This window comes from Pseudophryne corroboree, chromosome 2 (assembly GCF_028390025.1).
Source record: "Pseudophryne corroboree isolate aPseCor3 chromosome 2, aPseCor3.hap2, whole genome shotgun sequence".
In the NCBI taxonomy this organism is placed as follows: domain Eukaryota; kingdom Metazoa; phylum Chordata; class Amphibia; order Anura; family Myobatrachidae; genus Pseudophryne; species Pseudophryne corroboree.
Genome location: NC_086445.1, coordinates 854,571,256 through 854,599,085, shown reverse-complemented (window position 1 = coordinate 854,599,085; position 27,830 = coordinate 854,571,256). Strand labels below are relative to the sequence as shown.

Here is a 27,830-nt window from a genome sequence, read left to right as displayed (position 1 = left end):
TAACAGGCGCTAATCCCGCTGTTAACACAAAAATCCTCAGGCCAGTTTAAATATTAAGTGCGGGAAGCCGCGCACCATTACAGGGGGCGGGGTTTGCTCTCAGAGCGGATCCAGCACTCACCAGAGCCATTTTCTCCCTGCAGATTATACAGACAGGATGCTGACAGGGAGCGCTGACCTCTACATAACTCCAGCAATACCTCACGGTAACAGGGTGTAACAGACGGGGGGAGTGTTATAACAGTACTAACTATCCTATTAAGGGTAGTTTGTAAGCGCCGGGCTTTTATCATAATAACTGCCTACAGGGGCACTGTGTGGCTGACTCCTTATACTCTGTGCTTCTCTGAAGGTACTCAGGGGGAAACTGTATCTGACATATTCCTGTGTGTTTGTTGGTAAGTGTATATCCCTCATTACCATGTCTAAGGACTCTGTGTCCTGCGCTGCAGAGTGTTTATCTCCTCCAGAGGAGTCTATTCCATGTACTTAGGACCGCAATATGCTTTCTCAGCCTTCCGAATCCGAACCCGCATGGGTGGATTCTTTAAGGGGCATGATTTCCCAGATTTCAACTAGGATGTCACATACTGAGAAAGAGACGTAGTTTTTGAGGAAGACTGTGGAGGGTTTGCAGTACTCGGCCCCCACTACTTAAAAAACCCCACCTACATTCCCGCAAAAACGTACGCTTGCCCAGATAATGCAAGCTGACACTGATACCGACTCTGATACAGGGGACGGTGAGGGGGATATGTGTGGAAGGGGGGGTGCCTCCCATGCTAAAGGGGTGCAACTAATGATTGAATCCATTAGGGATGTTTTGCACATTACTGAGAAGATACCTGAGCAGGAAGAGGAGACTTATTTCACTGTAAATAATACATCCTCGCTTACCTTCCCTGCTTCTAAGGAGTTAAACTCCTTGTTTGAAAAATCCTGGGAAAACCCAGAGAAAAAATTCCAAATCCCTAAAAGAGTTCTCATTGCTTTTACTTTAGCTGAAGAGGACAGGAAAAAGTGGGAAAACCTACCTATAGTAGACGCTTCTGTATCCAGATTGTCAAAAAAGTTGGTTTTACCTGTCCCCAGATCAACCGCCTTAAAGAAGTCACTATAGACTGCTACAGGCGTGGCCTTAAGGCCCACTATTGCTTGTGCGTGGATTTCCAAAGCCATAGTAAAGTGGTCAGGCACATTACTAGAGGAATTAGATACTATGAATAGGAGTGACATTGACTTGTTTTTACGTCACATACAGGATTCGGCAGGTTTCATGGTGGAAGCCATGAAGGACATCGGCCTGCTTAATGCAAGGGCTACTTCCATGGCAGTCTCGGCACGCAGAGGACTCTGGCTACGCCAATGGACTGCGGATGCGGAATCCAAGAAGAGTGTGGAGAATCTACCCTTCACAGGTCAGGCCCTGTTTGGGGAAACACTGGATACGTGGATATCCACGGCAACTGCGGGTAAGTTGACCTTTCTTCCCTCCGCAGCTGCACCGGCTCGGAAATCTTATCCTACGCCTACGCTGCAGTCCTTTCGGACCGCAAAATTTAAAAAATCCAAGGGACCCCCACCTTCTTTAGAGGAGGTCGGGGAAAGTCCAGAAAACCTGCACCAACAGGTTCCCAGGAACAGAAACCAGGTTCTGGTTCCTCCAAGTCTTCAGCATGACGGTGGACCTCCCAGCCTGGGAATCGGGCAGGTGGGAGCAAGACTAAACGATTTCAGTCATGTCTGGGTGGCATCGTGCGTAGACCCCTGGGTAAAAGATATTGTTACCCAGGGGTACAGACTGGAATTTCAGGTACTTCCACCTCACAGATTCTTCAACTCAGGCTTACCAGCTTCGCTGACAGAAAGTACAATCCTGAAGGAAGCCATTCAAAAATTGGTACAAACAAATGTCATTGTTCCAGTTCCACCTCATCTCAGAAACAGGGGTTATTACGCAAACCTGTTTGTGGTACCGAAACCTGACGGTTTGGTGAGGCCAATATTGAATCTAAAGTCCTTGAACCCATACTTACAAGTATTCAAGTACAAGATGGAGTCTCTGAGAGCGGTGGTTTCTGGTCTGGAAGAGGGGGAATTCCTGGTATCCCTGGATATCAAGGATGCGTACCTTCACATTCCGATCTGGCCACCTCACCAGGCCTATCTAAGGTTTGCACCACAGGACTGTCACTATCAGTTCCAGACATGGCCATTCTCCTCTCCACTGCACCAAGGGTGTTTACCAAGGTCATGGCAGAGATGATGTTCCTCCTTTGCAAGCAGGGAGTGAACATAATTCCATATCTGGACGATCTGCTGATAAAGGCATCTTCCAGGGAGAGGCTGTTGCAGAGTATTGCTCTCTCAATTCAACTGCTCCAGGATCATGGGTGGATCCTGAACCTTCCAAAGTTACATTTGGAACTGACAAGGACACTGCCCTTCCTGGGGATGATACTCGACATGGAACTGCAGAGGGTGTTTCTACCAATGGAGAAAGCGTTGGTGATCCAAGCAATGGTCCGGTATGTCTTGTAGCCGGCCCGGGTGTCGCTTCATCAGTGCATTCGCCTTCTGGGGAAGATGGTAGCCTCCTATGAGGCTCTACAGTACGGAAGATTCCATACACGGTTCTTCCAGCTGGATTTCCTGGACAAGTGGTCAGGATCACATCTTCACATGCACCAACGGATACGCCTGTCGCCGAAAACTAGAATTTCACTCCTCCGGTGGCTCCAAACTTCTCACCTACTCGAGGGCCGCAGGTTCGGAATTCAGAATTGGATTCTTCTAACCACGGATGCAAGTCTCAGAGGTTGGGGAGCAGTCACCCAAGGGGAAAACTTCCAAGGAAGGTGGTCAAGTCTGGAATCCCTTCTTCCAATAAACATTCTGGAACTGCGGGCCATTTACAACAGCCTTCTACAGGCGACACATCTTCTGCAAAATCAAGCCATTCAAGTTCAGTCGGACAACGTCACAGCGGTGTCCTACATAAACAGGCAGGGTGGAACGAAGAACAGAGCTGCGATGTCAGAGGTAACAAGAATCCTCCTCTGGGCACAAAGACACGCGGTGGCGTTGTCGGCGATCTTTATTCCGGGAGTGGACAACTGGGAAGCGGACTTCCTCAGCAGACACGATCTCCATCCAGAAGGCCTCCACCTGGAGGTTTTTGCAGAGGTAACAAGTCGATGGGGCGTACTTCAAATAGACATGATGGCGTCTCGCCTCAACAAGAAGCTTCAGAGATACTGTTCCAGGTCACGAGACCCACAAGCAGTGCCAGTGGACGCCCTGGTAACACCGTGGGTGTACCGGTCAGTGTATGTGTTCCCTCCACTTCCACTCATCCCATGGATTCTCAAACTAATAAAAAAAACCAAGAGTTCAGGCGATCCTCATTGCTCCGGACTGGCCCCAGCGATCTTGGTACGCGGAGCTTCTGGAATTACTGCTGGAGGATCCGAGGCCTCTTCTTCTTCGCGAGGACCTTCTCCAACAGGGATTGTTCGCCTATCAAGACTTACCGCGGCTACGTTTGACGGCATGGAGGTAGAACGCCAGATCTTAACTCAGAAGGGCATTCCGAACAAGGTCATTCCTAATCTGACCCAAGCTAGGAAGGGAGTAATGTCTAAACATTACCATCGGATTTGGAAAAAGTATGTGTCTTGGTGTGAATCCAGGAGGTTTCCAACGATGGAGTTTCAACTAGGACGTTTTCTCCTCTTTCTACAAGCAGGCGTGGATGTGGGCTTATGTTTGGGTTCCATAAAGGACTGGATTTCTGCCTTGTCCATTTTCTTCCAGAAACAATTGGCTGCTCTCCCTGAGGTTCAGACATTCTTGAAAGGAATTCTGCACATCCAGGCTCCCTTTGTACCTACTACGACACCTTGGGATCTTAATGTGGGGCTGCAGTTCCTGCAATCAGTTTGGTTCAAACCTTTACAGGAGGTGGACGTAAAGTTTCTTACTTGGAAGGCAGTCACACCGTTGGCATTAGCATCTGCATGACGTGTGTCAGAATTGGGGGCATTGTCGCACAAGAGCCCCTACTTGATTTTCCATGAGGATAGAGCTGAGCTCAGAACGCGTCAACACTTTCTTCCAAAAGTTGTATCGGCTTTTCATATTAACCAACCTATTGTGGTGTCAGTGGCTACTGACACCTTGATTACCTCAAAGTCCTTGGATGTTGTGCGGGCTTTAAAAATATATGTGAAGAGAACTACTCGTCACAGGAAGTCGGACGCACTATTTGGGGTATATGCAATTAGCGGCGAATCGCGGCAAATTATCGCCGTTTTTTAATTCGACACAATTCGACCGTCCAATTTCGGCAAGTGGTTGTCGAAATTCACCATATTCAATGGAAAATGGATTCGACAGTCCCGCGGGCGAAAAACGTCCGATTTGCCGGATTTTGCCGCGATTTTAAAAAACAGGGAAAAACGGGAAAAACACGAAAAAAAATGGCGTGGGGTTCCCCCTCCAAAGCATAACCAGCCTCGGGCTCTTCGAGCTGGTCCTGGTTCTAAAAATCCGGGGGGAAAATTGACAGGGATCCCCCGTATTTTTAAAACCAGCACCGGCTCTGCGCCTGGTGCTGGTGCAAAAAATACGGGGGACAAAAAGAGTAGGGGTCCCCCGTATTTTATACACCAGCATCGGGCTCCACTAGCTGGACAGATAATGCCACAGCCGGGGGTCACTTTTATACAGCGCCCTGCGGCCGTGGCATTAAATATCCAACTAGTCACGCCTGGCCGGGGTACCCTGGGGGAGTGGGGACCCCTTCAATCAAGGGGTCCTCCCCCAGCCACCCAAGGGCCAGGGGTGAAGCCCGAGGCTGTCCCCCCCATCCAAGGGCTGCGGATGGGAGGCTGATAGCCTTGTGAAAATGTAAAGAATATTGTTTTTTTCCTGTAGTACTACAAGTCCCAGCAAGCCTCCCCCGCAAGCTGGTACTTGGAGAACCACAAGTACCAGCATGCGGGAGAAAAACGGGCCCGCTGGTACCTGTAGTTCTACTGAAAAAAAATACCCAAATAAAACCAGGAGACACACACCGTGACAAGTACAACTTTATTACACACTGCCGACACACACATACTTACCTATGTTGACCCGCCAACTGCCACAGTCTCCGACGATCCGGGGTACCTGTGAAAAAAATTAGACTCACCTCAATCCAGTGTCCGGGAGATAATCCACGTACTTGTTAAAAAAAGAAAACGAACACCCGTACCATGCCGGACTGAAAGGGGTCCCATGTTTACACATCAGACCCCTTTCCCCGAATGCCGGGACACCACGTGACTCCTGTCACTGAGGTCCCTTCAGCCAATCAGGAAGCGCTACTTCCGTGGCGCTCACCTGATTGGCTGTGCGCGTGTGACCTCAGACAGCGCATCGCAAAGCCTCTCCATTACTTTCAATGGTGGGAACTTTGCGGGTAGCGGTGGGGCTGACCGCGGGTGTCCTCACCGCTGACGCAAAGTTCCCACCATTGAATATAATGGAGAGGCTTTGCGATGCGCTGTCTGAGGTCAGACGCACACAGAGCTTATCAGCAGAGTGCAAGGACGTTGCACTCGCTGATTGGCTGAAGAGACACTTCTGTAACAGCTGTCACGGGGGTGTCTGCATTCGTGGAAAGGGGTCTCATGTGTCAACATGGGACCCCTTTCAGTCCGGCATGGTACGGGTGTTCGTTTATTTGTTTTGCCAAGTACGAGGATTTATATCTGGACACTGGATTGAGGTGAGTATAATTATCTTTTATTTTCAGGTACCCGTGGATTCTACTTGGAGAAGAGGACCGACTGCTTCGTGTCAACATAGGTAAGTATGTGTGTGTCGGCAGTGTGTAATAAAGTTGTACTTGTCACGGTGTGTGTCTCCTGTTTTTATTTGGCTATTTTTCCCCCAGTAGTACTACAAGTACCAGCGGGCCCGTTTTTCTCCCGCATGCTGGTACTTGTGGTTCTCCAAGTACCAGCTTGCGGGGGAGGCTTGCTGGGACTTGTAGTACTACTGGAAAAAACAATATTCTTTAAATTTTGACAAGGCTATCAGCCCCCCATCCGCAGCCCTTGGATGGGGGGACAGCCTCGGGCTTCACCCCTGGCCCTTGGGTGGCTGGGGGGGGGACCCCTTGATTGAAGGGTTCCCCACTCCCCCAGGGTACCCCGGCCAGGGGTGACTAGTTGGATATTTAATGCCACGGCCGCAAGGCACTGTATAAAAGTGACCCCCGGCTGTGGCATTATCTGTCCAGCTAGTGGAGCCCGATGCTGGTGTATAAAATACGGGGGACCCCTACTCTTTTTGTCCCCCGTATTTTTTGCACCAGGAGCAGAGCACGGTGCTGGTTTTAAAAATACGGGGGATCCCCTGTCAATTTTCCCCCCCGCATTTTTAGAACCAGGACCAGCTCGAAGAGCCCGAGGCTGGTTATGCTTTGGAGGGGGGACCCCACGCCATTTTTTTTCTGAATTTTACCATTCCATCTAAAAAAAAAAATATATATATATTATTTTAAAAAATATATAAATAATACTTGTGCCTCCAAAAAAGACAAACCAAGTACCTAATCCCTTCTAATATAAATAGATATGCTATTATCAATAAAAAAAAACATGTTTTAAATTTTTTTTATTAGTTTCACCCACCAAAGTGTGGCGGATTGAAAATGTCGAATTTACTGTCTAAAAGCACTGTTGTCGAATTTCCAAACTTCAATTGAATATACTTTGGTCGAATTGCAGAAAAGTCGAATTTGACAAAAGTCGAATTTCAAAAAGTCGAATTTTGAAAGTCCGTTTTTTGGACGGAAAGTACTGAATTGCATTGACGATTTTTTTTGTGTGCGAAAAAGTCCCGAAATTCGACAATTTCGGGAATTCGACCGCAATTGCATATACCCCTTTGTCCTTTATGATCCCAACAAGATTGGTTGTCCTGCTTCTAAGCAGACAATTTCTCGCTGGATCAGACTTACTATCAAGCATGCTTATTCTACGGCAGGATTGCCGATTCCAAAATCTGTTCAGGCCCACTCTACCCGTAAAGTGGGTTCTTCCTGGGCGGCTGCCCCGGGGTGTCTTGGCTCTTCAGCTTTGCCGAGCTGCTACTTGGTCAGGGTCGAACACGTTTGCTAAGTTCTACAAGTTCGATACTTTGGCCTCTGAGGACCTAAAGTTTGGTCAGTCTGTTCTGCAGGAACCTCAGCAACTCTCCCTCCCGTACTGGGAGCTTTGGTACATCCCCATGTTGCTAAATGGACCACCGCATCCTCTAGGACGTAAGAGAAAACAAGATTTTATATACCTACCGGAAAATCCTTTTCTTGTAGTCCGTAGAGGATGCTGGGCGCCCACCCAGTGCTTTGTGTTTCCTTCACAGTTACTTGGTTAAGTATTGTTGGTTCAGCCGTTGCTGAATTATTTCACATTGGTTAGCTTGGGCTTTCCTTTTGTTCTGTGTGAGCTGGTGTGAATATCACCACTATCTGTGTATTTCCTTCTCTCGAAGTATGTCCGTCTCCTCGGGCACAGTTTCTAGACTGAGTCTGGTAGGAGGGGCATAGAGGGAGGGGCCAGCCCACACTATTAAACTCTTAAAAAGCAAATGGCTCCTAGTGGACCCGTCTGTACCCCTATGATACTAAATGGACCCCAGAATCCTCTACGGACTACGAGAAAAGGATTTACCGGTAGGTATGTGAAATCCTGTTTTTTTGTTTTTTCTTTCATTTATTTTTGTGAGTATCAGGATAAACAGCAGTAGTTACTGCCAAAGCAGTAACAGCCGGGGGCCCCTCTGCATTCCAGCACAGCAGCAAAACTAAATAACGTGTTAAGAGATACATATTTGTAATATAAGCCAACATTTTTACATTATTCCTGCTGCATACTAAACACCGCCTTTAGAAATTTGTTTGAGCAATCTTTTATTTATAAAGCACTGACATGTTGGAATGACACAATACAAACAGGAATGACAGAAACAGAATGGAAAGATGTTCCTGCTCACGTGATTTTACAAATGTATAATCCAAGTTGCATTGATTTATGTTTCTTCAATTAGACTGCAGCTCTTTCGGGTTATATATAATGATGACAGTATATCAGAGAGAGTAATACCGTGTTTCACCTCTGCCTGTTTACATCTGAATGTTCATTAAAAAAATGCAATAAAAATCTAGCATTTTTAGCATTTTTACCGTTGGTATTTATGTTATATGTCAGTGGGATAGTTCATAGGGATCAGTTATTTTGTGGGTATACATGTCAGCATACCGCTCGTCGGGATCCCTGCTGTAACAATACCGACAGCGGGATCCTGACTGGGGCATCATACCGCCGCCGGTATACCGGCGAGGTAGGTGATTCCCCATCTATGGTTGTCCACTACACCCATAGAGGGAGAATAATACCACCGTGCCTGTGGCGAGCGCAGCAAGCCCGCAAGGGATTTAGTTGCACTCGCCCCCCTGCCGGCATTGCCCTGCCTGGGATGCGATGTCGGTATACTGACCATCAGCATCCCGTGTGGCGGGATACCATACCGATCCCATTTTGTGACCACATTGATTTTGAATACGCACCAGGAAAATTGTGGAGGTATAAATACATTAAATGCAGATGATATTAACGTTTCACATAATTTACCTTTACTGGAGTAAACAGACATCTTAAAGGAGAACTCTACGTTTTTCCATTCTTAAACTCACTTCCTCTGACGTGTAGACAGGTGGTAGTCGCTTCTCATTGACTGGTCCACTGTAAAGGTTCATTCTCCGAAAGGAAATAGGGTTGTAGAAGAAGGCTTTGTCAGGATCACCTCCAGCCACATCATTACATTTCTTTCACCAATCAACATAATTATGTGCCATAGTTCAAGGGGCAAACGTTGCCACACAGGAACTTTGTGAAACATAATTACATTGGCGACCTGCAGGGACGGTGATAACACAGCATCAAGCAATTCCAACTTAACGCTTTGCTACGCACTTCTTGCATATGAAGTTTTTCTCTGTTAAACCCAGTTTCATCAGGCGACTGCAGCAGCACAGAGATAGGGGGAATCTTTCTTTTTTTTTAATTCTCTTTATTGATTTTCATTAAGGAAAAAAGTAGAACAATTCCCAACAAAGGTCAAAAACGGACAATGTGAGCAAAAAGAGAATTGTTTCTCATACGACGTTACATATCAGCTTGGATGAGTACAGTCACTGCTTACATACAGTATGGGAGGTTTTGCATGTTGGAGCAAGGGAATTTCATTTTTACAAATCTATTTTCAATCATAGAATTAGCATTTAAAGTGATCTCTTTACCTATTTGAGAAAACAGATTTAGGTTTCAAGCTTTTACGAATGATTAGAGCTCACCATCAGGGACATAAGTAGTTTTAACACCTTGCATCTAAAATGTATTTAACTTGCCAATTAAACTAACTTTAATTCCATTTTATCATACTTCTCCCAGTGGTTGGCATAATACAGTGCTTTCATGCTACTTTAGGGCCAGTAATACAAAGGAAAAGCTTGAGACAGTGACAGTAATTTAATAATCTTCAAAACATCCTGGTGCACAGATCATTTAAACTTTGCACTAATCAGCCTAATTGTCTTTTTGATTGTATCAGGTTGTGCGCCTACATTCTAGTTATTAGAACTACCCTCATAAAATCAGCGTACTTATGTGGGATCTTGAGGTTGGCTGGAAATAAGAGTGATGAAAGCATTACTATATATAAGTATGCTAGCACTTTAGGAGGAATACATACTAAAGGTTTGTACACACGGTGAGATAAATCTGTAAGATTTTGACTATATAGTCAAAATCTTAAGGAAAATGAGTGCACATCTCAAGGTGTTAAGCAGCGTGCTTTACTAATTCAATCCCAATGCGCACTCCTGTGGGGTCGGTATCTCAAGGCTAGATAGACTGTGCAGGCAAGTCAGTCTTGACTATCTAGTGTACTATCTGGTACAAAGTATAGTCAAAATTGGCACTTAGTCAAAATCGTACATAGACAAAATCGAAAGTACAGATAAGTCAAAATCTGTACTATCTGTGCTATCTGGGCTCTGGGGGAGTTCAAGGGAAATTGTATAATCAGAATCGGGATAGCAAAGATCTCACCGTGTGTACACACCTTAAGGGCCTAATTCAGACCTGGTCGCTGCAGTGGTAGCGTACGCAGGCTGAAGCCCAGTGAAGTGTGCACACGCGCACCAGCCTCACTGCGCATGCACACACAGTGAGATGCGACGGCATCTCACTTGTGCGATCACCTTTGCTTGATTGACAGGCGGAGACGGTCGTCGGGAACAATGTTGCTGCGGCGTTTGGGGCACGGGTATCTGGACCATTTGCGGGGCAGGATGCACGGCTGCGTGACGTGACATACTGCCGCTGCGACCCTAAACATGGCCTGTAGCCGCCTGCCTTCGCAGCTAGGCTGCATAGGCAGAGAGCTACTCGTCAGGTGCTAAATCATCGCCGCCGTGTCTGCGGGGAGTGGGGCAGATCCCGGCATACGGGGCGGACTTGCCCTGTGCTGGGCGTCCCTCCACATGCCAAAGATTTTTATTGTAGATGTGCATTTTTTCGCACATCTACAATCAGGTTTGAGTTAGGCCCTAAGATTCCAGTGTCTGTCACATGACCGTTGGCATTCTGTCAGCAGTGAACGCATCCCCTTTGGGCTCACCCACTGAATTAATTTAAACTTTTCTGTTTATTCTCATAGAATACTGCTTATTTTACCCTCAACAGGACAGGACTTTGTGATGTTCTTCAATATATACTGAATGTTTATGAATGTGAAATTAAAACGTTTAACCATAATTTTTCTTTAGCCAACAGCTACAGGAGAACAAAAGACAAAACCAACACAGAACAGCGTTCGTGCGCTCAGGGGACTTGGCTTATCTCCAGACTTGGTAAATCTAATATACCCTGTTAGAATTAACTGTATCTCACTTTGAGAGTAGATTTACATATGTACAGAGGTGTCTGTCCTCATACACTGTGTCTTTAGGCGCACGAAGCAGCCCCTCTCGGTGCACCAGGTCCCATGTGACTTGGCCGCACTGAGCATCTTTCTCGCTCAAAATGTGCGACTTATTCAAATAAATAAAACAACTGTAAGTGACAAACTACTCTGCTAGATTACACTAATCAGTTTGATGTGCGACATTTGTACATCTGTGTGTGAATGCATTTGAATCTTTATATGAAGTTCTTTTTTCTCTAACGTCCTAGTGGATGCTGGGGACTCCGAAAGGACCATGGGGAATAGCGGCTCCGCAGGAGACTGGGCACAAAGTAAAAGCTTTAGGACTAGCTGGTGTGCACTGGCTCCTCCCCCTATGACCCTCCTCCAAGCCTCAGTTAAGATTTTGTGCCCGAACGAGAAGGGTGCAATCTAGGTGGCTCTCCTGAGCTGCTTAGAGTAAAAGTTTAAATAGGTTTTTTATTTTCAGTGAGACCTGCTGGCAACAGGCTCACTGCATCGAGGGACTTAGGGGAGAGAAACAAACTCACCTGCGTGCAGAGTGGATTGGGTTTCTTAGGCTACTGGACATTAGCTCCAGAGGGACGATCACAGGCCCAGCCATGGATGGGTCCCGGAGCCGCGCCGCCGGCCCCCTTACAGATGCTGAAGCAAGAAGAGGTCCATAAATCGGCGGCAGAAGACTTTCCTGTCTTCATAAGGTAGCGCACAGCACTGCAGCTGTGCGCCATTGCTCTCAGCACACTTCACACTCCGGTCACTGAGGGTGCAGGACGCTGGGGGGGGGCGTCCTGGGAAGCAATGAATTTACCTTAGTTGGCGAAAAATACATCACATATAGCTCCTGGGCTATATGGATGTATTTAACCCCTGCCAGTTTTCCAGAAAAAAGCAGGAGAAGAGCCCGCCGTGAAGGGGGCGGGGCCTATCTCCTCAGCACACAGCGCCATTTTTCCCACACAGCTCCGCTGGTAGGAAGGCTCCCAGAATCTCCCCTGCATCCTGCAACTACAGAAACAGGGTAAAAAAGAGAGGGGGGCACTTATTTGGCAAAATAACAGATATAAGCAGCTATAAGGGATAGACACTTATTGTAAGGTTGTCCCTATACATATATAGCGCTCTGGTGTGTGCTGGCAAACTCTCCCTCTGTCTTCCCAAAGGGCTAAGTGGGTCCTGTCCTCTATCAGAGCATTCCCTGTGTGTGTGCTGGGTGTCGGTACGTGTGTGTCGACATGTATGAGGAGGAAAATGATGTGGAGGCGGAGCAATTGCCTATAATGGTGATGTCACCCCCTAGGGAGTCGACACCTGAATGGATGGCCGTAATTAAGGAATTACGTGACAGTGTCGGCACGTTACAGAAAACTGTTGACGACATGAGACAGCCGGCAGCTCAGTTAGTGCCTGTCCAGGCGTCTCAAACACCGTCAGGGGCTATTAAACGCCCATTACCTCAGTGGGTCGACACGGACCCAGACACAGACACTGACTCCAGTGTCGACGGTGAAGAAACAAATGTATTTTCCAGTAGGGCCACACGTTACATGATCACGGCAATGAAGGAGGTTTTGCACATCTCTGATACTGCAAGTACCACAAAAAGGGGTATTATGTGGGGTGTGAAAAAACTACCCGTAGTTTTTCCTGAATCAGATTAATTGAATGAAGTGTGTGTGATGAAGCGTGGGTTACCCCCGACAGAAAACTGCTAATTTCTAAAAAATTATTGGCACTATATCCCTTCCCACCAGAGGTTAGGGCTCGTTGGGAAACACCCCCTAGGGTGGATAAGGCGCTCACACGCTTATCAAAACAAGTGGCGTTACCGTCTCCAGAAACGGCCGCCCTTAAGGAGCCAGCAGATAGGAGGCTGGAAAATATCCTTAAAAGTATATACACACATACTGGTGTTATACTGCGACCAGCAATCGCCTCAGCCTGGATGTGCAGTGCTGGGGTGGCTTGGTCGGATTCCCTGACTGAAAATATTGATACCCTGGACAGGGACAATATATTATTGACTATAGAGCATTTAAAGGATGCATTCCTATATATGCGAGATGCACAGAGAGACATTTGCACTCTGGCATCAAGAGTAAGTGCGATGTCCATTTCTGCCAGAAGAGGATTATGGACGCGACAGTGGTCAGGGGATGCGGATTCCAAACGGCATATGGAAGTATTGCCGTATAAAGGGGAGGAGTTATTTGGGGGCGGTCTATCGGACCTGGTGGCCACGGCAACGGCTGGGAAATCCACCTTTTTACCCCAAGTCACCTCGCAGCAGAAAAAGATACCGCCTTTTCAGGCTCAGTCCTTTCGTCCCCATAAGGGCAAGCGGGCAAAAGGCCACTCATATCTGCCCCGGGGCAGAGGAAGGGGAAAAAGACTACAACAGACAGCTTCTTCCCACGACCAGAAGCCCTCCCCCGCTTCTGCCAAGTCCTCAGCATGACGCTGGGGCCTTACAAGCGGACTCAGGCACGGTGGGGGCCCGTCTCAAGAATTTCAGCGCGCAGTGGGCTCACTCGCAAGTGGACCCCTGGATCCTGCAGGTAGTATCTCAGGGGTACAAATTGGAATTCGAGACGTCTCCCCCTCGCCGGTTCTTGAAGTCTGCTTTACCAACGTCTACCCCCGACAGGGAGGCGGTATTGGAAGCCATTCACAAGCTGTATTCCCAGCAAGTGATAATCAAGGTACCCCTCCTACAACAGGGAAAGGGGTATTACTCCACGCTGTTTGTGGTACCGAAGCCGGACGGCTCGGTGAGACCCATTTTAAATCTGAAAACCTTGAACACTTACATAAAAAAGGTTCAAGTTCAAGATGGAGTCACTCAGAGCTGTGATAGCGAACCTGGAAGAAGGGGACTACATGGTGTCTCTGGACATCAAGGATGCTTACCTCCATGTCCCAATTTGCCCTTCTCACCAAGGGTACCTCAGGTTTGTGGTACAGAACTGTCACTATCAGTTTCAGACGCTGCCGTTTGGATTGTCCACGGCACCCCGGGTCTTTACCAAGGTAATGGCCGAAATGATGATTCTTCTTCGAAGAAAAGGCGTCTTAATTATCCCTTACTTGGACGATCTCCTGATAAGGGCACGGTCCAGAGAACAGTTAGAGGTCGGAGTAGCACTATCGCAAATAGTACTACGACAGCACGGATGGATTCTAAATATTCCAAAATCGCAGCTGATTCCGACGACACGTCTGCTGTTCCTAGGGATGATTCTGGACACAGTACAGAAAAAGGTGTTTCTCCCGGAAGAGAAAGCCAGGGAGTTATCCGACCTAGTCAGGAAACTCCTAAGACCAGGCCAGGTGTCAGTGCATCAGTGCACAAGGGTCCTGGGAAAGATGGTGGCTTCTTACGAAGCGATTCCATTCGGCAGATTCCACGCAAGAACTTTTCAGTTGGATCTGCTAGACAAATGGTCCGGATCGCATCTTCAAATGCATCAGCGGATAACCCTGTCTCCAAGGACAAGGGTGTCTCTCCTGTGGTGGTTACAGAGTGCTCATCTCCTAGAGGGCCGCAGATTCGGCATTCAGGATTGGGTCCTGGTGACCACGGATGCCAGCCTGAGAGGCTGGGGAGCAGTCACACAGGGAAAAAAATTCCAGGGCTTGTGGTCAAGCATGGAAACGTCACTTCACATAAATATCCTGGAACTAAGGGCCATTTACAATGCCCTAAGTCAGGCAAGGCCTCTGCTTCAGGGTCAGCCAGTATTGATCCAGTCGGACAACATCACGGCAGTCGCCCACGTAAACAGACAGGGCGGCACAAGAAGCAGGAGGGCAATGACGGAAGTGGCAAGGATTCTTCGCTGGGCGGAAAATCATGTGATAGCACTGTCAGCAGTGTTCATTCCGGGAGTGGACAACTGGGAAGCAGACTTCCTCAGCAGACACGATCTTCACCCGGGGGAGTGGGGACTTCACCCGGAAGTCTTCCACATGATTGTAAACCGTTGGGAAAAACCAAAGGTGGACATGATGGCGTCTCGCCTCAACAAAAAACTGGACAGATATTGTTCCAGGTCAAGGGACCCTCAGGCAATAGCTGTGGACGCTCTGGTAACACCGTGGGTGTACCGGTCAGTGTATGTGTTCCCTCCTCTTCCTCTCATACCAAAAGTACTGAGAATCATAAGAAGGAGAGGAGTAAAGACTATACTCGTGGCTCCGGATTGGCCAAGAAGGACTTGGTACCCGGAAATTCAAGAGATGCTCACGGAAGACCCGTGGCCTCTACCTCTAAGACAGGACCTGCTCCAGCAGGGACCATGTCTGTTCCAAGACTTACCGCGGCTGCGTTTGACGGCATGGCGGTTGAACGCCGGATCCTGAAGGAAAAAGGCATTCCGGATGAAGTCATCCCTACCCTGATCAAAGCCAGGAAGGATGTAACCGTACAACATTATCACCGTATTTGGCGTAAATATGTTGCGTGGTGCGAGGCCAGGAAGGCCCCTACGGAGGAATTTCAACTGGGTCGATTCCTGCATTTCCTGCAAACAGGACTGTCTATGGGCCTCAAATTAGGGTCCATTAAGGTTCAAATTTCGGCCCTGTCGATATTCTTCCAAAAAGAACTAGCTTCTGTACCTGAAGTTCAGACGTTTGTCAAGGGAGTACTGCATATACAGCCTCCTTTTGTGCCTCCAGTGGCACCTTGGGATCTCAATGTAGTGTTGGGATTCCTAAAATCACATTGGTTTGAACCACTCACCACTGTGGACTTGAAGTATCTCACTTGGAAAGTGGTAATGCTGTTAGCCCTGGCTTCAGCCAGGCGTGTATCAGAATTGGCGGCTTTATCCTATAAAAGCCCTTACCTAATTTTTCATACGGACAGGGCAGAATTGAGGACTCGTCCTCAATTTCTCCCTAAGGTGGTTTCAGCATTTCACTTAAACCAACCTATCGTGGTGCCTGCGGCTACTAGGGACTTGGAGGATTCCAAGTTGCTGGACGTAGTCAGGGCCCTGAAAATATATGTTTCCAGGACGGCTGGAGTCAGAAAATCTGACTCGCTGTTTATCCTGTATGCACCCAACAAGCTGGGTGCTCCTGCTTCTAAGCAGACGATTGCTCGTTGGATTTGTAGTACAATTCAGCTTGCACATTCTGTGGCAGGCCTGCCACAGCCAAAATCTATAAAAACCCATTCCACATGGAAAGTGGGCTCATCTTGGGCGGCTGCCCGAGGGGTCTCGGCTTTACAACTTTGCCGAGCAGCTACTTGGTCAGGGGCAAACACGTTTGCTAAATTCTACAAATTTGATACCCTGGCTGAGGAGGACCTGGAGTTCTCTCATTCGGTGCTGCAGAGTCATCCGCACTCTCCCGCCCGTTTGGGAGCTTTGGTATAATCCCCATGGTCCTTTCGGAGTCCCCAGCATCCACTAGGACGTTAGAGAAAATAAGAATTTACTTACCGATAATTCTATTTCTCATAGTCCGTAGTGGATGCTGGGCGCCCATCCCAAGTGCGGATTGTCTGCATTACTTGTACATAGTTATTGTTACAAAAATCGGGTTATTGTTGTTGTGAGCCATCTTTTCAGAGGCTCCTTCTGTTATCATGCTGTTAACTGGGTTCAGATCACAAGTTGTACGGTGTGATTGGTGTGGCTGGTAATGAGTCTTACCCGGGATTCAAAATCCTTCCTTATTGTGTACGCTCGTCCGGGCACAGTATCCTAACTGAGGCTTGGAGGAGGGTCATAGGGGGAGGAGCCAGTGCACACCAGCTAGTCCTAAAGCTTTTACTTTGTGCCCAGTCTCCTGCGGAGCCGCTATTCCCCATGGTCCTTTCGGAGTCCCCAGCATCCACTACGGACTATGAGAAATAGAATTATCGGTAAGTAAATTCTTATTTTTTTTTTACTCTTTATTTGTACAAAGAGAAAATGTTAATACAATGCAAAAAAGACAATTGCACAATAAAGATTATAAACATTTTCCTCAATTTTCGTAAGAACAGAAATTTTGTTGAAGTAAAGAACCTAACAGAGAGGTATAGAAAACAAAAGAAAGAGAAATACAGAATGAAAAGGGGGGAAAATAAACAGGTATGGAGAAATAGGGAAAGACAAAGAGGTCAGTTTTATTTAAAGACATTAGAGATTACATGGTGAAACAGCATGGGGTATACAGCCATTGTAGTGCCAACAGAGCAAGAATGATAACTAAAGGGGGGTACTCACGAGAGAGATGTGTGCTGAGCGATCTTAACACAGATCGCTCAGCACACATCTCTCATCCCGCTCAGCACAGCGCGATGTGCTGAGCGAGGGGGAAAGCCGACGGGGGGCCGCTCACTTCACACAACGGTGAAGGGGCCGCGCATCGCTATCGCTGGAGGGCATACACATGGCAGATCCGCGCTTAAAATCTAAGCAATCTAGCAAGATTGCTTAGATTTTAAGCACGGATCTCTCCTTGTGTACCGCCCTTTACGGTAGCGATAAAAAAGACAGCCGGAGGGAGGACCCAGGGACAGCCCATCAAACGAGGCAGGATGTTCCGTTTAAGTTCACACAACTGATATTGAGATTAAGGAGGCATCATAAGCAACCATGGACCCCAGACTAGTGCAAATTTTAGGGGGGCAATCATGTAAGTAAGAAGTCATTTTTTCCATGTGTGCGATGAACCAGATATAGTTATGTACTGCAGGAATTGTAGGGGCAGTCGGAGATTTCCAATGTCTGGCTATTAAAGATTTAGCTGCGGCTAGAATGTGCAAAAATAATTTATTTAAGGGCGGATCAATATCTTGAAAAGGGCGAGCTAATAGAAACACCCATGGGTCTAAAGAAAGCGGAAGACGAGAGAGAGATTTCAAAACTTCAAGTACTGTATGTCAAAATGGAACAATGTAAGGACAGGTCAGCCAAATATGGAGAAGCGTTCCTCTCTGGCCACAACCTCACCAACACACAGGAGTAGCTTTATACTGTTCTGTGATGTAGTGGTCATGTTTTTTTCTCACGCCAAGTTACAGTTTGCTTCATCCGTGACTTTGTACATGTTTAAAACTAATTGCTGTGCAGTTAAATTTGCAGCCCAGTGTCCCTAGTATACTTTGAGTGTTGCTTTGCTTCATATTTGATGCTTTTAATATGCTAAATTAACATATAAACACTATGCTATCAGTGCTGTAACTAGACTTTATAACGCTGTGTGCAAGAAACAGCATTGGCGCCCCCCACATATAAAACAGGGCCAGTTCGCGCTGCAGGCACGCACCAAAAATATAGGGCTGTGGCTTCTTGGGGAAAGGGCGTTACCACAAAATAATACCAATTCATATTACGCTGAACAGTAGTCTCCATTACTCAAATTACGATGCACAGTAGTGCCACTTACACACATTACACCAGATAGAGCCCCTTTAACACATTAAGCGAGGTAGAGCCCCATCACACATTACACCAGGTAGAGCCCCTTTTACACATTACACTAGGTAGAGCCCCATCACACATTACACCAGGTAGAGCCCCTTTTACACATTACACTAGGTAGAGCCCCATCACACATTACACCAGGTAGAGCCCCTTTTACACATTACACTAGGTAGAGCCCCTGTCACACATTACGCCAAGTAGAGCCCCATTTTACACATTACGCCAGGTAGAGCCCACTTTTACAAATTACGCCAAGTAAAGAAATACAAAATAAAATTCTTATTTTAAGCATCACTCATCACCTCATGCTCTGTGACTGATGGCAAGTGGGCAAAAATAAAACGGAGGTCTGACTCCGGACTCACTGGGATACTGCTGCACTGTGAGCTGGAATGCCTCCTTCTCAAACTCTCATGTCATCATGTCTCTCCCTGGAGACACTGCAGGAGGCAGAGCATCCGATTTGGGGGAAAGGTTGTGCTGTTATACAGAGGGAGCGAGGAGGAAGGATAGGGTGTTATAAAGAGGGAGAGATGAGGAAGAGAGTGTTATACGGAGGGAGCGTGGAGGAAGGAGAGAGTGTTATATAGAGAGAGAGGAGGAAAAGAGTGTTATACGGAGGGAGCGTGGAGGAAGGAGAGAGTGTTATACAGAGGGAGAGAGGAGGAAGGAGAGGATGTTATACAGAGGAAGAGAAGAGGAAGGAGAGTTTGTTATAAAGAGGGAGATATGAGGAAGAAGAGAGTGTTATACGGAGGGAGCAAGGAGGAAGGAGAGAGTGTTATATGGAGGGAGCGAGGTGGAAGGAGAGGGTGTTATACGGAGGGAGCGAGGAGGAAGGAGAGGGTGTTATACATTGGGAGAGAAGAGGAAGGAAATAGTGTTATACAGAGGGAGATATGAGGAAGAAGAGCGAGTTATACAGATGGAGCGAGGAGGAAGAAGAGGGTGTTATACAGAGGAAGCAAGGAAGAAGGGGAGATGTTATAAAGAGGGAGAGATGAGGAAGGAGAGGGGGTTATACAGATGAAGAGATGAGGAAGAAGAGAGTTATACAGGGGGAGATAAAATAGGGGAGAGTGTTATACAGAGGTAAAGATAGGATAGGGGAGAGTATTATACAGGGGGAGAGATAAGGTAGGGGAGAGTGTTATATAGGGGAAAAGATAAGATGGGAAGAGTGTTATACAGAAGAAGAGATAACATAGGGGAGAGTGTTATACACGGTGAGAGATAAGGTAGGGGAGAGTGTTATATAGGGGAAAAGATAAGATGGGGAGAGTGTTCTACAGAAGAAGAGATAACATAGGGGAGAGTGTTATACAGGGTGAGAGATAAGGTAGGGGAGAGTGTTATACAGGGGGAGAGATAAGATAGGGGAGAGTGTAAAGGGGGTTACTGACAGGAGAGATGTGTGCTGAGCGATCTTAACACAGACCGCTCAGCACACATCTCTCCCCACGCTCAGCACAGCGCGAGGAGCCGCTCACTTCACACAGCGCTGAAGTGAGCGACCCGCTAGATTGAGCCTGCATGCAGGCTCAATCTAGCACCGGCGATAGCGCATCGCTATCACAGTGGGGCATACACACGGCATACACACGGCAGATCCGTGCTTAAAATCTAAGCAATCTAGTCAGATTGCTTAGATTTTAAACACGGATCTCTCCCTGTGTACCCCCCTTTAAGCCAAGTACAGACGGGGAGATTTCTCCCAGAGATGTGTGCTGAGCAATCTATCACAGACCGCTCAGCACACATTCCCCCACCCCTGCTCAGTACAGCGCGATGTGTGCTGAGCGAGTGGTGGACACGGGGGGAAATGAGCGATGTGATAGATTGGCATGCATGCAGGCACAATCTAGCACCGGCGACGCTGTCGCCGGCACCCCTACACACGGAACAATGTGTTCTTAATTTCTAAGCAATCTAATCAGATTGCTTAGAAATTAAGTGAACATCGCTCTGTGTGTACCTCCCTTTATACAGGGTGAGAGATAAGGGAGGGGAGAGTGTTATACAGGGGGAGAGATAAGATAGGGGAGAGTGTTATACAGGGGGAGAGATAAGATAGGGGAGAGTGTTTTACAGGGCGAGAGATAAGGTAGGGGATAGTGTTATACAGGGGGAGAGATAAGACAGGGGAGAGTGTTAAGGGGGGTACACACGGAGAGATCCGTGTTTAAAATCTAAGCAATCTGACTAGATTGCTTAGATTTTAAGCACGGATCTGCCGTGTATATGCCTCCCAGCTATAGCGATGTGAGGCCCCGCGCATCGCTATCTCCGGTGCTAGATTGAGCCTGCATGCAGGCTCAATCTAGTGGGTCGCTCACTTCAGCGCTGTGTGAAGTGAGCGGCCCCCCGTCGTCGTCCCCCACTCGCTCAGCACATCGCGCTGTGCTGAGCGGGGGGGAGAGATGTGTGCTGAGCGGTCTGTATTAAGATCGCTCAGCAAACATCTCGCTCGTCAGTACTGGCCTTTATACATGGGGAGAGATAAGATGGGGAGAGTTTTATATAGAAGTCGAGATAAGAGATGGGAGAGATTATACAGAGATAAAGGAAATAGTTATACAAAGGGATGTGAGGAAGGAGAGAGTTATACAAAGGGCTATGAGGAAGAGGGTGACATACTTACACACTCTCTGTCACCTCTACTCCTCCGGAGTTGACCTTCTGTCTTTTCCTTCTTACTGAGCTTGGCTCCGCCCCCTGACAAACTCAGAGCTCAGCTCCCAGCAGCGAGGGCTGTTAGTCAGGTTCACTCTGTAATTTTGTTGGATTTTTGTGGAGAGTAGGAAATCTATACATTTCTGTAAACGTTATTGTATAAGCAATCAGAAAAACAATGTTTCCATTTGCCTTGATACATACATGGCTGCCATCTTGGAATTTACAAAATGGCTGCCGGAACAATGTTTTCGTCTATAACTCGGCTTCTAACTAACGACTTTTAACTAGCATAGAAATTTGATTTTCACAGCTGAACTACCATTTTCAGGACAAAAGAATCAAATCGTACCAAAGTATATAAAGTAGATTCAACCACAAACCTATTAGACCGATATTTTCCATTTTATTCAATGTTCTACAAGCGATCATACATGAACATTGCACTAAGGAAGTGACCATTAAGTACCAAAACACTCTTCATGACAGAAATGGGTTTAATTTTGTATTTTGTATTATTATACTTATATATATAATAATAAAATTATATTGCCTCTGGGCAATAGAGAACAGCTGACTTTCTTTGATTTTTCGGCAGACATGACTTCAGGTGTGGCAAGACATTGAGAATGTTTTCTTTTAGCCACTTTCTATTGAATGAAGGTACCTGATTTTCTAAACCTTCTGTGCCAAGCATATTGACATATATGGTTTCGATATCTTCCATAGGTAGGTATGCTTGGTTCTGTGTTTTGGACATCAATGAGGTTGATCAGCTTGAGCAGACTTGCATGCTGTAACAAAGGTAGTTTGCTGCCTGTTTTGCTTCCACTTGTGCTGGCATCTCGCTGTCCATGGAAAACAGACTTTGTCCAGCAGGTTTTGTGTTAGTGAACATCAATGAATGTGCATCACCTGGTGCAATGCATGAGGTCAGTCTTGTTTTCAGTGTGTCATTATTGCCTCTTTCAACAGCTAGTTTAAGAGAGTTCCTAGCGTTGATTGTCCTCACCTGATACAGCTGCTCATCATCATCTTTCTAACAGAAGAAACATGGGGCAGGTGTATTAAGCCTGGAGAAGTGATAAACCAGTAATAAATGCAAGGTGATAACGCACCAGCCAATCAGCTCCAATATGTAAATTGACAGTTAGGAGCTGACTGGCTGGTGCGTTATCTCCTTGCACTTATCACTGCTTTATCACTTCTCCAGGCTTAATACATCTGCCCCATCGTTCCTTATTCAGTGGACTTGTCTGTGACCTAGTGAATGGTGTTGAATAGCCGGATGTTGCTGGGCCTGCTTCATCCATTTCAGTTTTTCCTCTTTTCTATCCTCGTTTCTTGGCAGTGTGGAGGCCAGTAGCTAATGCATGTGCATGACAGTCTTGGGCACGTTTGATTTGGTCCTTGTTAATTGCATTTGCATAGCAACAATGATGATAGACTGCTTGATGTGCACAGAGTGTGTTTACTGCATACTTGCCTACCTGACCCTCTCCATGAGGGAGAAAATGCTCTGTTCCTGGACTTTCCTGGTAATGTATGATTGCCATCACCTGTGGTGAGCTAGTTAATTGATAAGAAAGGTGTTTCACCACAGGTGATGGCAATCATACATTACCAGGAAAGTCCAGGAACAGAGCATTTTCTCCCTCATGGAGAGGGTCGGGTAGGCAAGTATGGTTTACTGTACAGCTTTGCAGTCATCTGTGAACTTCAGCGTAGTTGCCATCATGCACACTGGCCCTCTCTACTACTACGTCCAGCACACGCTGGTAGGAGTCTATCCGTGGATGTAGCACCAACTGTTCATTGTCAGCACCAGACTGGCAGAGTGTACACTGCTTCCAGTTGACAAACTCCTGAGCTGGACATGTAGCCCCTTCAGCAGCTTGTGGTTTGTCATGTTTAAAGCCTACAACAGAGAAAACAGAAAAAAAAACCCATTACAATATAATACAATACAACTGCTGTATACTACAATATGTAAACTAATATCATACAAGAACTGCTGTAACAATTGTCTCAACACATTTGCAGCATCTGCAAGTAGGAGCATTTGATTCTTTGGCCCTGAAAATGGTAGTACAGCTGTGAAAATCAAATTTCAAGATGGGGGCCATGTATGTATCAAGGCAAATGGAAACATTGTTTTTCTGTTCGCTCATACAATAACGTTTACAGAAATGTATAGTTTTCTGACTCTCCACAAAAATCAAACAACAGTTCAAATTCATATGTAGTGAACCTGACTATGGTGGTCATTCCGAGTTGATCGCTCGCTAGCAGTTTTTAGCAGTCGTGCAAACGCTAAGCCGTCGCCCTCTGGGAGTGTATTTTAGCTTAGCAGAAGTGCGAACAAATGGATCGCAGAGCGGCTACAAAAATATATTGTGCAGTTTTAGAGTAGCTCTAGACCTACTCAGCGCTTGCGATCACTTCAGACCATTCAGTTCCGGATTTGACGTCACAAACACGCCCTGCCACGCCTGCATTTTTCCTGGCACGCCTGCGTTTTTTCGAGCACTCCCTGAAAACGGTCAGTTGACACCCAGAAACGCCCCTTTCCTGTCAATCACTCTGCGGCTGCCATTGCGACTGAAAAGCGTCGCTAGGTCTTGTGTAAAAATACATACGCATGTGCAGAAGTACCGCTTTTTCACTTAATTGCTGCGCTGCAAACATTTTTCACTAGCGATCAACTCGGAATGACCCCCTATGTCTCTCTGTCTCCTCTCCTGCAGTGCTGCACTGTCGGGCTGGCAACAGCAACAGCGCAGGTGCTGCATCACACGGCTGGACCCACTTTGACTGAGTGATCAAACTGGAAATAAACTACAGCTGCCAGCAGCCCTTGCTGCCAGGAGATTACAGCAGCAAGGGCTGCTTGGAGCTTTAGTTTATTTCCAGTTTCTTCACTAGTGCGGTGGGCACCTCCTGGCAGATTCATTCCTTTTGAGTGGCCGTGCAGGTGGTGCTGTGGGCAAGGCACCACTGGCACACACCTAATTACGGCACTGTACGCTACACCTCTCGGAGCAGCTCAGTTGTAACGGGCATTGCTCCGCATATGGCGTAAAGACACATGAGGGCACATATTTAGTTATTCTCAAGGGATATCACATCCTAATCTTCTAATCAGCTGTAAAATGTAATTATAATAAGATTGGTGTTCAATAATTATCAACTATAGATGAGGCTGTAATTGAAGCATATGCAGCTTAGGAAATATATGGTAGCACAAATTGTGTAGTGATAAAGTCTTAAAGTCAAGAGTCCTGATTGCTTGTAATTTTCTTGTGGCAGATTGCATGCAGGAGTACCAAACCAATTGAGATGGCTGTGAAACAGAAGATTTCTATGTTTTGCCACGTGGAACCAGAACAGGTTAGTTATTTAATGGAATTTGCTTACTGTGTTAGAGCTTACTAAATGTTTGATAACTCACTTGTTAAAGGATATGTCCACTATTTGTAGACTTTACCTTAGGCCAGAAGGATAATTTTGTACATTTTTGTTGATGCACTCTTTAATATACTGTAGTGAATATAATGAGTATCTAATAGGATGAATCTAATGGGTAACTTCTTACCAAATTTTCTCTTAAACAGGTCATACTGGAATGTGCAAATATTTTAACTATGCTTTACTTTGTAGCCCTATCAGGGACATGCAGTCAGGGGAGGGGAGGCAGTGCCTCCCCTGTCACTGTTGATTAAAATAATATAAAGAAGATACATAAGACACATATTCTGTGTCATATGTATCTTCTTAATATTATTCTAATAAATTTAGACTATGAAATTACTTTTGGAGGCACTCATAACAAGTGCCTCCCGTACACAGTGAAAACGGGGACAAAGCAGGGGGCGGGGCCAAATACTGGGCTTTAAAAGCCCATTAGAAGGATAGGAGAAAGCGGCACTTATACAAGTGCCTCGCTGACAGCCTGGGATAGGCTTCAGGCATGACAGCTGTGATTGGACAGCGGATCCAGCAGTGGATCCTCTGGTCCAATCACCCAGAGGCGGTGGGAGAAGCGGAGGTGGGACCCGGCAGTGACTGTGAGCTGTCCCGGCAGTTACTGTGAGCAGCGGTGGTCCCGGGAAGCCTGACACTAGAGAGCATGCGGCGGCAGTGGCCCTGTCTAGTTCCTGCTCCTCCACCCTCCCAGGCAGCAGCATCTCAGGTGAGAGAGGAGAGCGGCTTGAGGGGCTACACTGGCGTGCACACGGGGTGGGAGAGAGGATTTACAACCCGCTGTGCAGCCAGGCGGCTTGAGAGGCTGCACTGGCGTGTGCACGGGGATGGGAGGGGAGAGAGATTTACAACCCGCTGTGCGGCCAGAACAGCCGCACTAGTGCGAGGTAGCCCCGCAATGATTTTAATCTCAGTAGGAGCCGGCAGTGGCACTACAGTAATGAAACAGCAAAAAAACTACAGCTCCCAGCAGCCCTTGTTGCAGGAAGCTCCCGTTTATTTTCTGTTTCATCACTGTAGTGTGATGCGCAGGGGCGGATTGGACCGGTCCAAATGGCCCCAACCCTCAGTAGCCTTCCGGCCATCTTGTACTCGCACCACCCTGGAGCCGCACTCGCACTGCCCACCCACCATTGTGCTGGCCTCATCGTCCACCGGCTCCTGGCTCCCAGAAGGTGAGGGCAGCTAAAGGAGACACAGACACATAGAAGGGGGAGGGAATACACACACGGAGAGACATAGAATGGTGGTGGTGGTGGGGGGAACACAGACTGAAGTGGGGGGCTTTTTGACACAGAGTGAATAAAGTGGGGGGGGGTGAGAGACACAGGCAGAACATGATTGCATAGCAGATAGACACAGTTGGGAGATGATGTGCTGAGAGACATAGTAACACAGACTGAAGTGGGGGGCTTTTTGACACGGAGTGAATGAAGGGGGGGGGGTGAGAGACACAGGCAGAACATGATTGCATAGCAGATAGACACAGTTGGGAGATGATGTGCTGAGAGACGACACTGGGGTGGGCGGGGAGATGGTATTGCTGAGAGGCAACACAGGGAGGAGATGATGTGGAGACGCAAGGGGGAAACTCATACTGTGTGGCGTAATGTGAATTTGGCTCATACTATGTGGCGTAATGTGAATTTCGGCTCATACTGGGTGGCGTAATGTGAATTTCAGCTCATACTGTGTGGTGTAATGTGAATTTTGGCTCATACTGTGTGGCGTAATGTGAATTTATCTTATACTGTGTGGCGCAATGTGAATTTCGGCTCATACTGTGTGGCGTAATGTGAATTTCGGCTCATACTGTGTGGCGTAATGTGAATTTCGGCTCATACTGTGTGGCGTAATGTGAATTTCAGCTCATACTGTGTGTCGTAATGTGAATTTTGGCTCATACTGTGTGGCGTAATGTGAACTTCGGCTCATACTGTCTGGCGTAATGTGAATTTATCTTATACTGTGGCGTAGTGTGAATTTCGGCTCATACTGTGTGGCGTATTGTGAATTTCGGCTCATACTGTGTGGCGTAATGTGAATTTCGGCTCATACTGTGTGGTGTAATGTGAATTTCGTCTCATACTGTGCGGCGTAATGTGAATTTCGGCTCATACTGTGCGGTGTAATGTGAATTTCGGCTCATACTGTGCGGCGTAATGTGAATTTCGGCTCATACTGTGTGGCGTAATGTGAATTTCGGCTCATACTGTGTGGTATAATCAAAATCAGGGTGTAGGCGCTGGGGGTTGCAAGGGGTGGGGAGTGTGTGGGGGGGGGGGGCAGTGGGAGGGGAATTCATATGCACGTAGACCCATCACTCGCTAGTTCCGCCACTGGGTCAGGTATAGGTTGGGAAAGTGTAAGCAGTGATAGGGTGCAGCGGCAGCTAGGACTCAGGGTTATGCCGTAGCATACAGTCTGTACCAGCCGGTAGTCGCACCATTTTGTTTCATTTTTTTCCTGGGGTGTATTATATCTACTTGTAATATTAGGAACTAGGGACAAATTAGATTAAGCCATGTGATTTTACTGAGAGAATGTAAAACAGTACAAGACATGTCCCTGGGTGGTGCTAGACATGCACAAAAGACTGTGCTAGACACGCCTCTCTGGCAGTGCACCCCCTAATAAAATTAGCTGCGCACACCTACGATGGATGCAGGGAGGTTCAAAAATGATCTGATGTAAAAAAAAAAAATATATATATATGCCTCCTTAGCCAAAGACCTCACCGCACATCACTGAGCCCTATGCTCTATTCATTTATTACTATACTTTCTTTATTACTGGAGCCTGCAATGACTGCACACCAGGCTGCTTTTACATGTAGGGCAAAGCCTTAATTACCTTGGCAAAGAAATAACCCTACACCCCTTACACAATAATCTCATACTATACACTTCATATAACCCATCTCACAAAATAATCTCACCCCTCTATATAATGCAGTAGATGTTCCCGGTATTGCATGCCAGGCCAGATAATAACATCACTTGCTAAAAACTGGAGAAGACACTGGTGTTGAACTCACCTGGGGAAGTGCAGGGACTGGTTCAAGATGGTGGTGGGGCAGCCTGTTGGGTAGGGGTCAGTAACACCCCTCCTACTGTAGGTCAAATAGAATAAAGCTCCTTCCAGCCATGTCTGTTCTGTATGCAGACTCTGGTATCCCAGGCCCAGCCTTGATACTGTGCATCCACG

General features: G+C 46.9%; 1 protein-coding gene across 3 annotated transcripts in view; it reads left to right on the top strand.

Annotated features, from left to right (window-relative positions):
* CTPS2 (CTP synthase 2) overlaps positions 1-27,830 on the top strand; it is an 848,459-nt gene that overhangs the window by 126,908 nt on the left and 693,721 nt on the right. For all 3 annotated transcript variants that reach the window (XM_063955808.1, XM_063955806.1, XM_063955807.1), the window contains 2 exons: positions 10,883-10,966; positions 24,450-24,530. In XM_063955808.1, the coding sequence (XP_063811878.1) occupies positions 10,883-10,966; positions 24,450-24,530 (165 nt within the window). The remainder of the gene's footprint in view (positions 1-10,882; positions 10,967-24,449; positions 24,531-27,830) is intronic.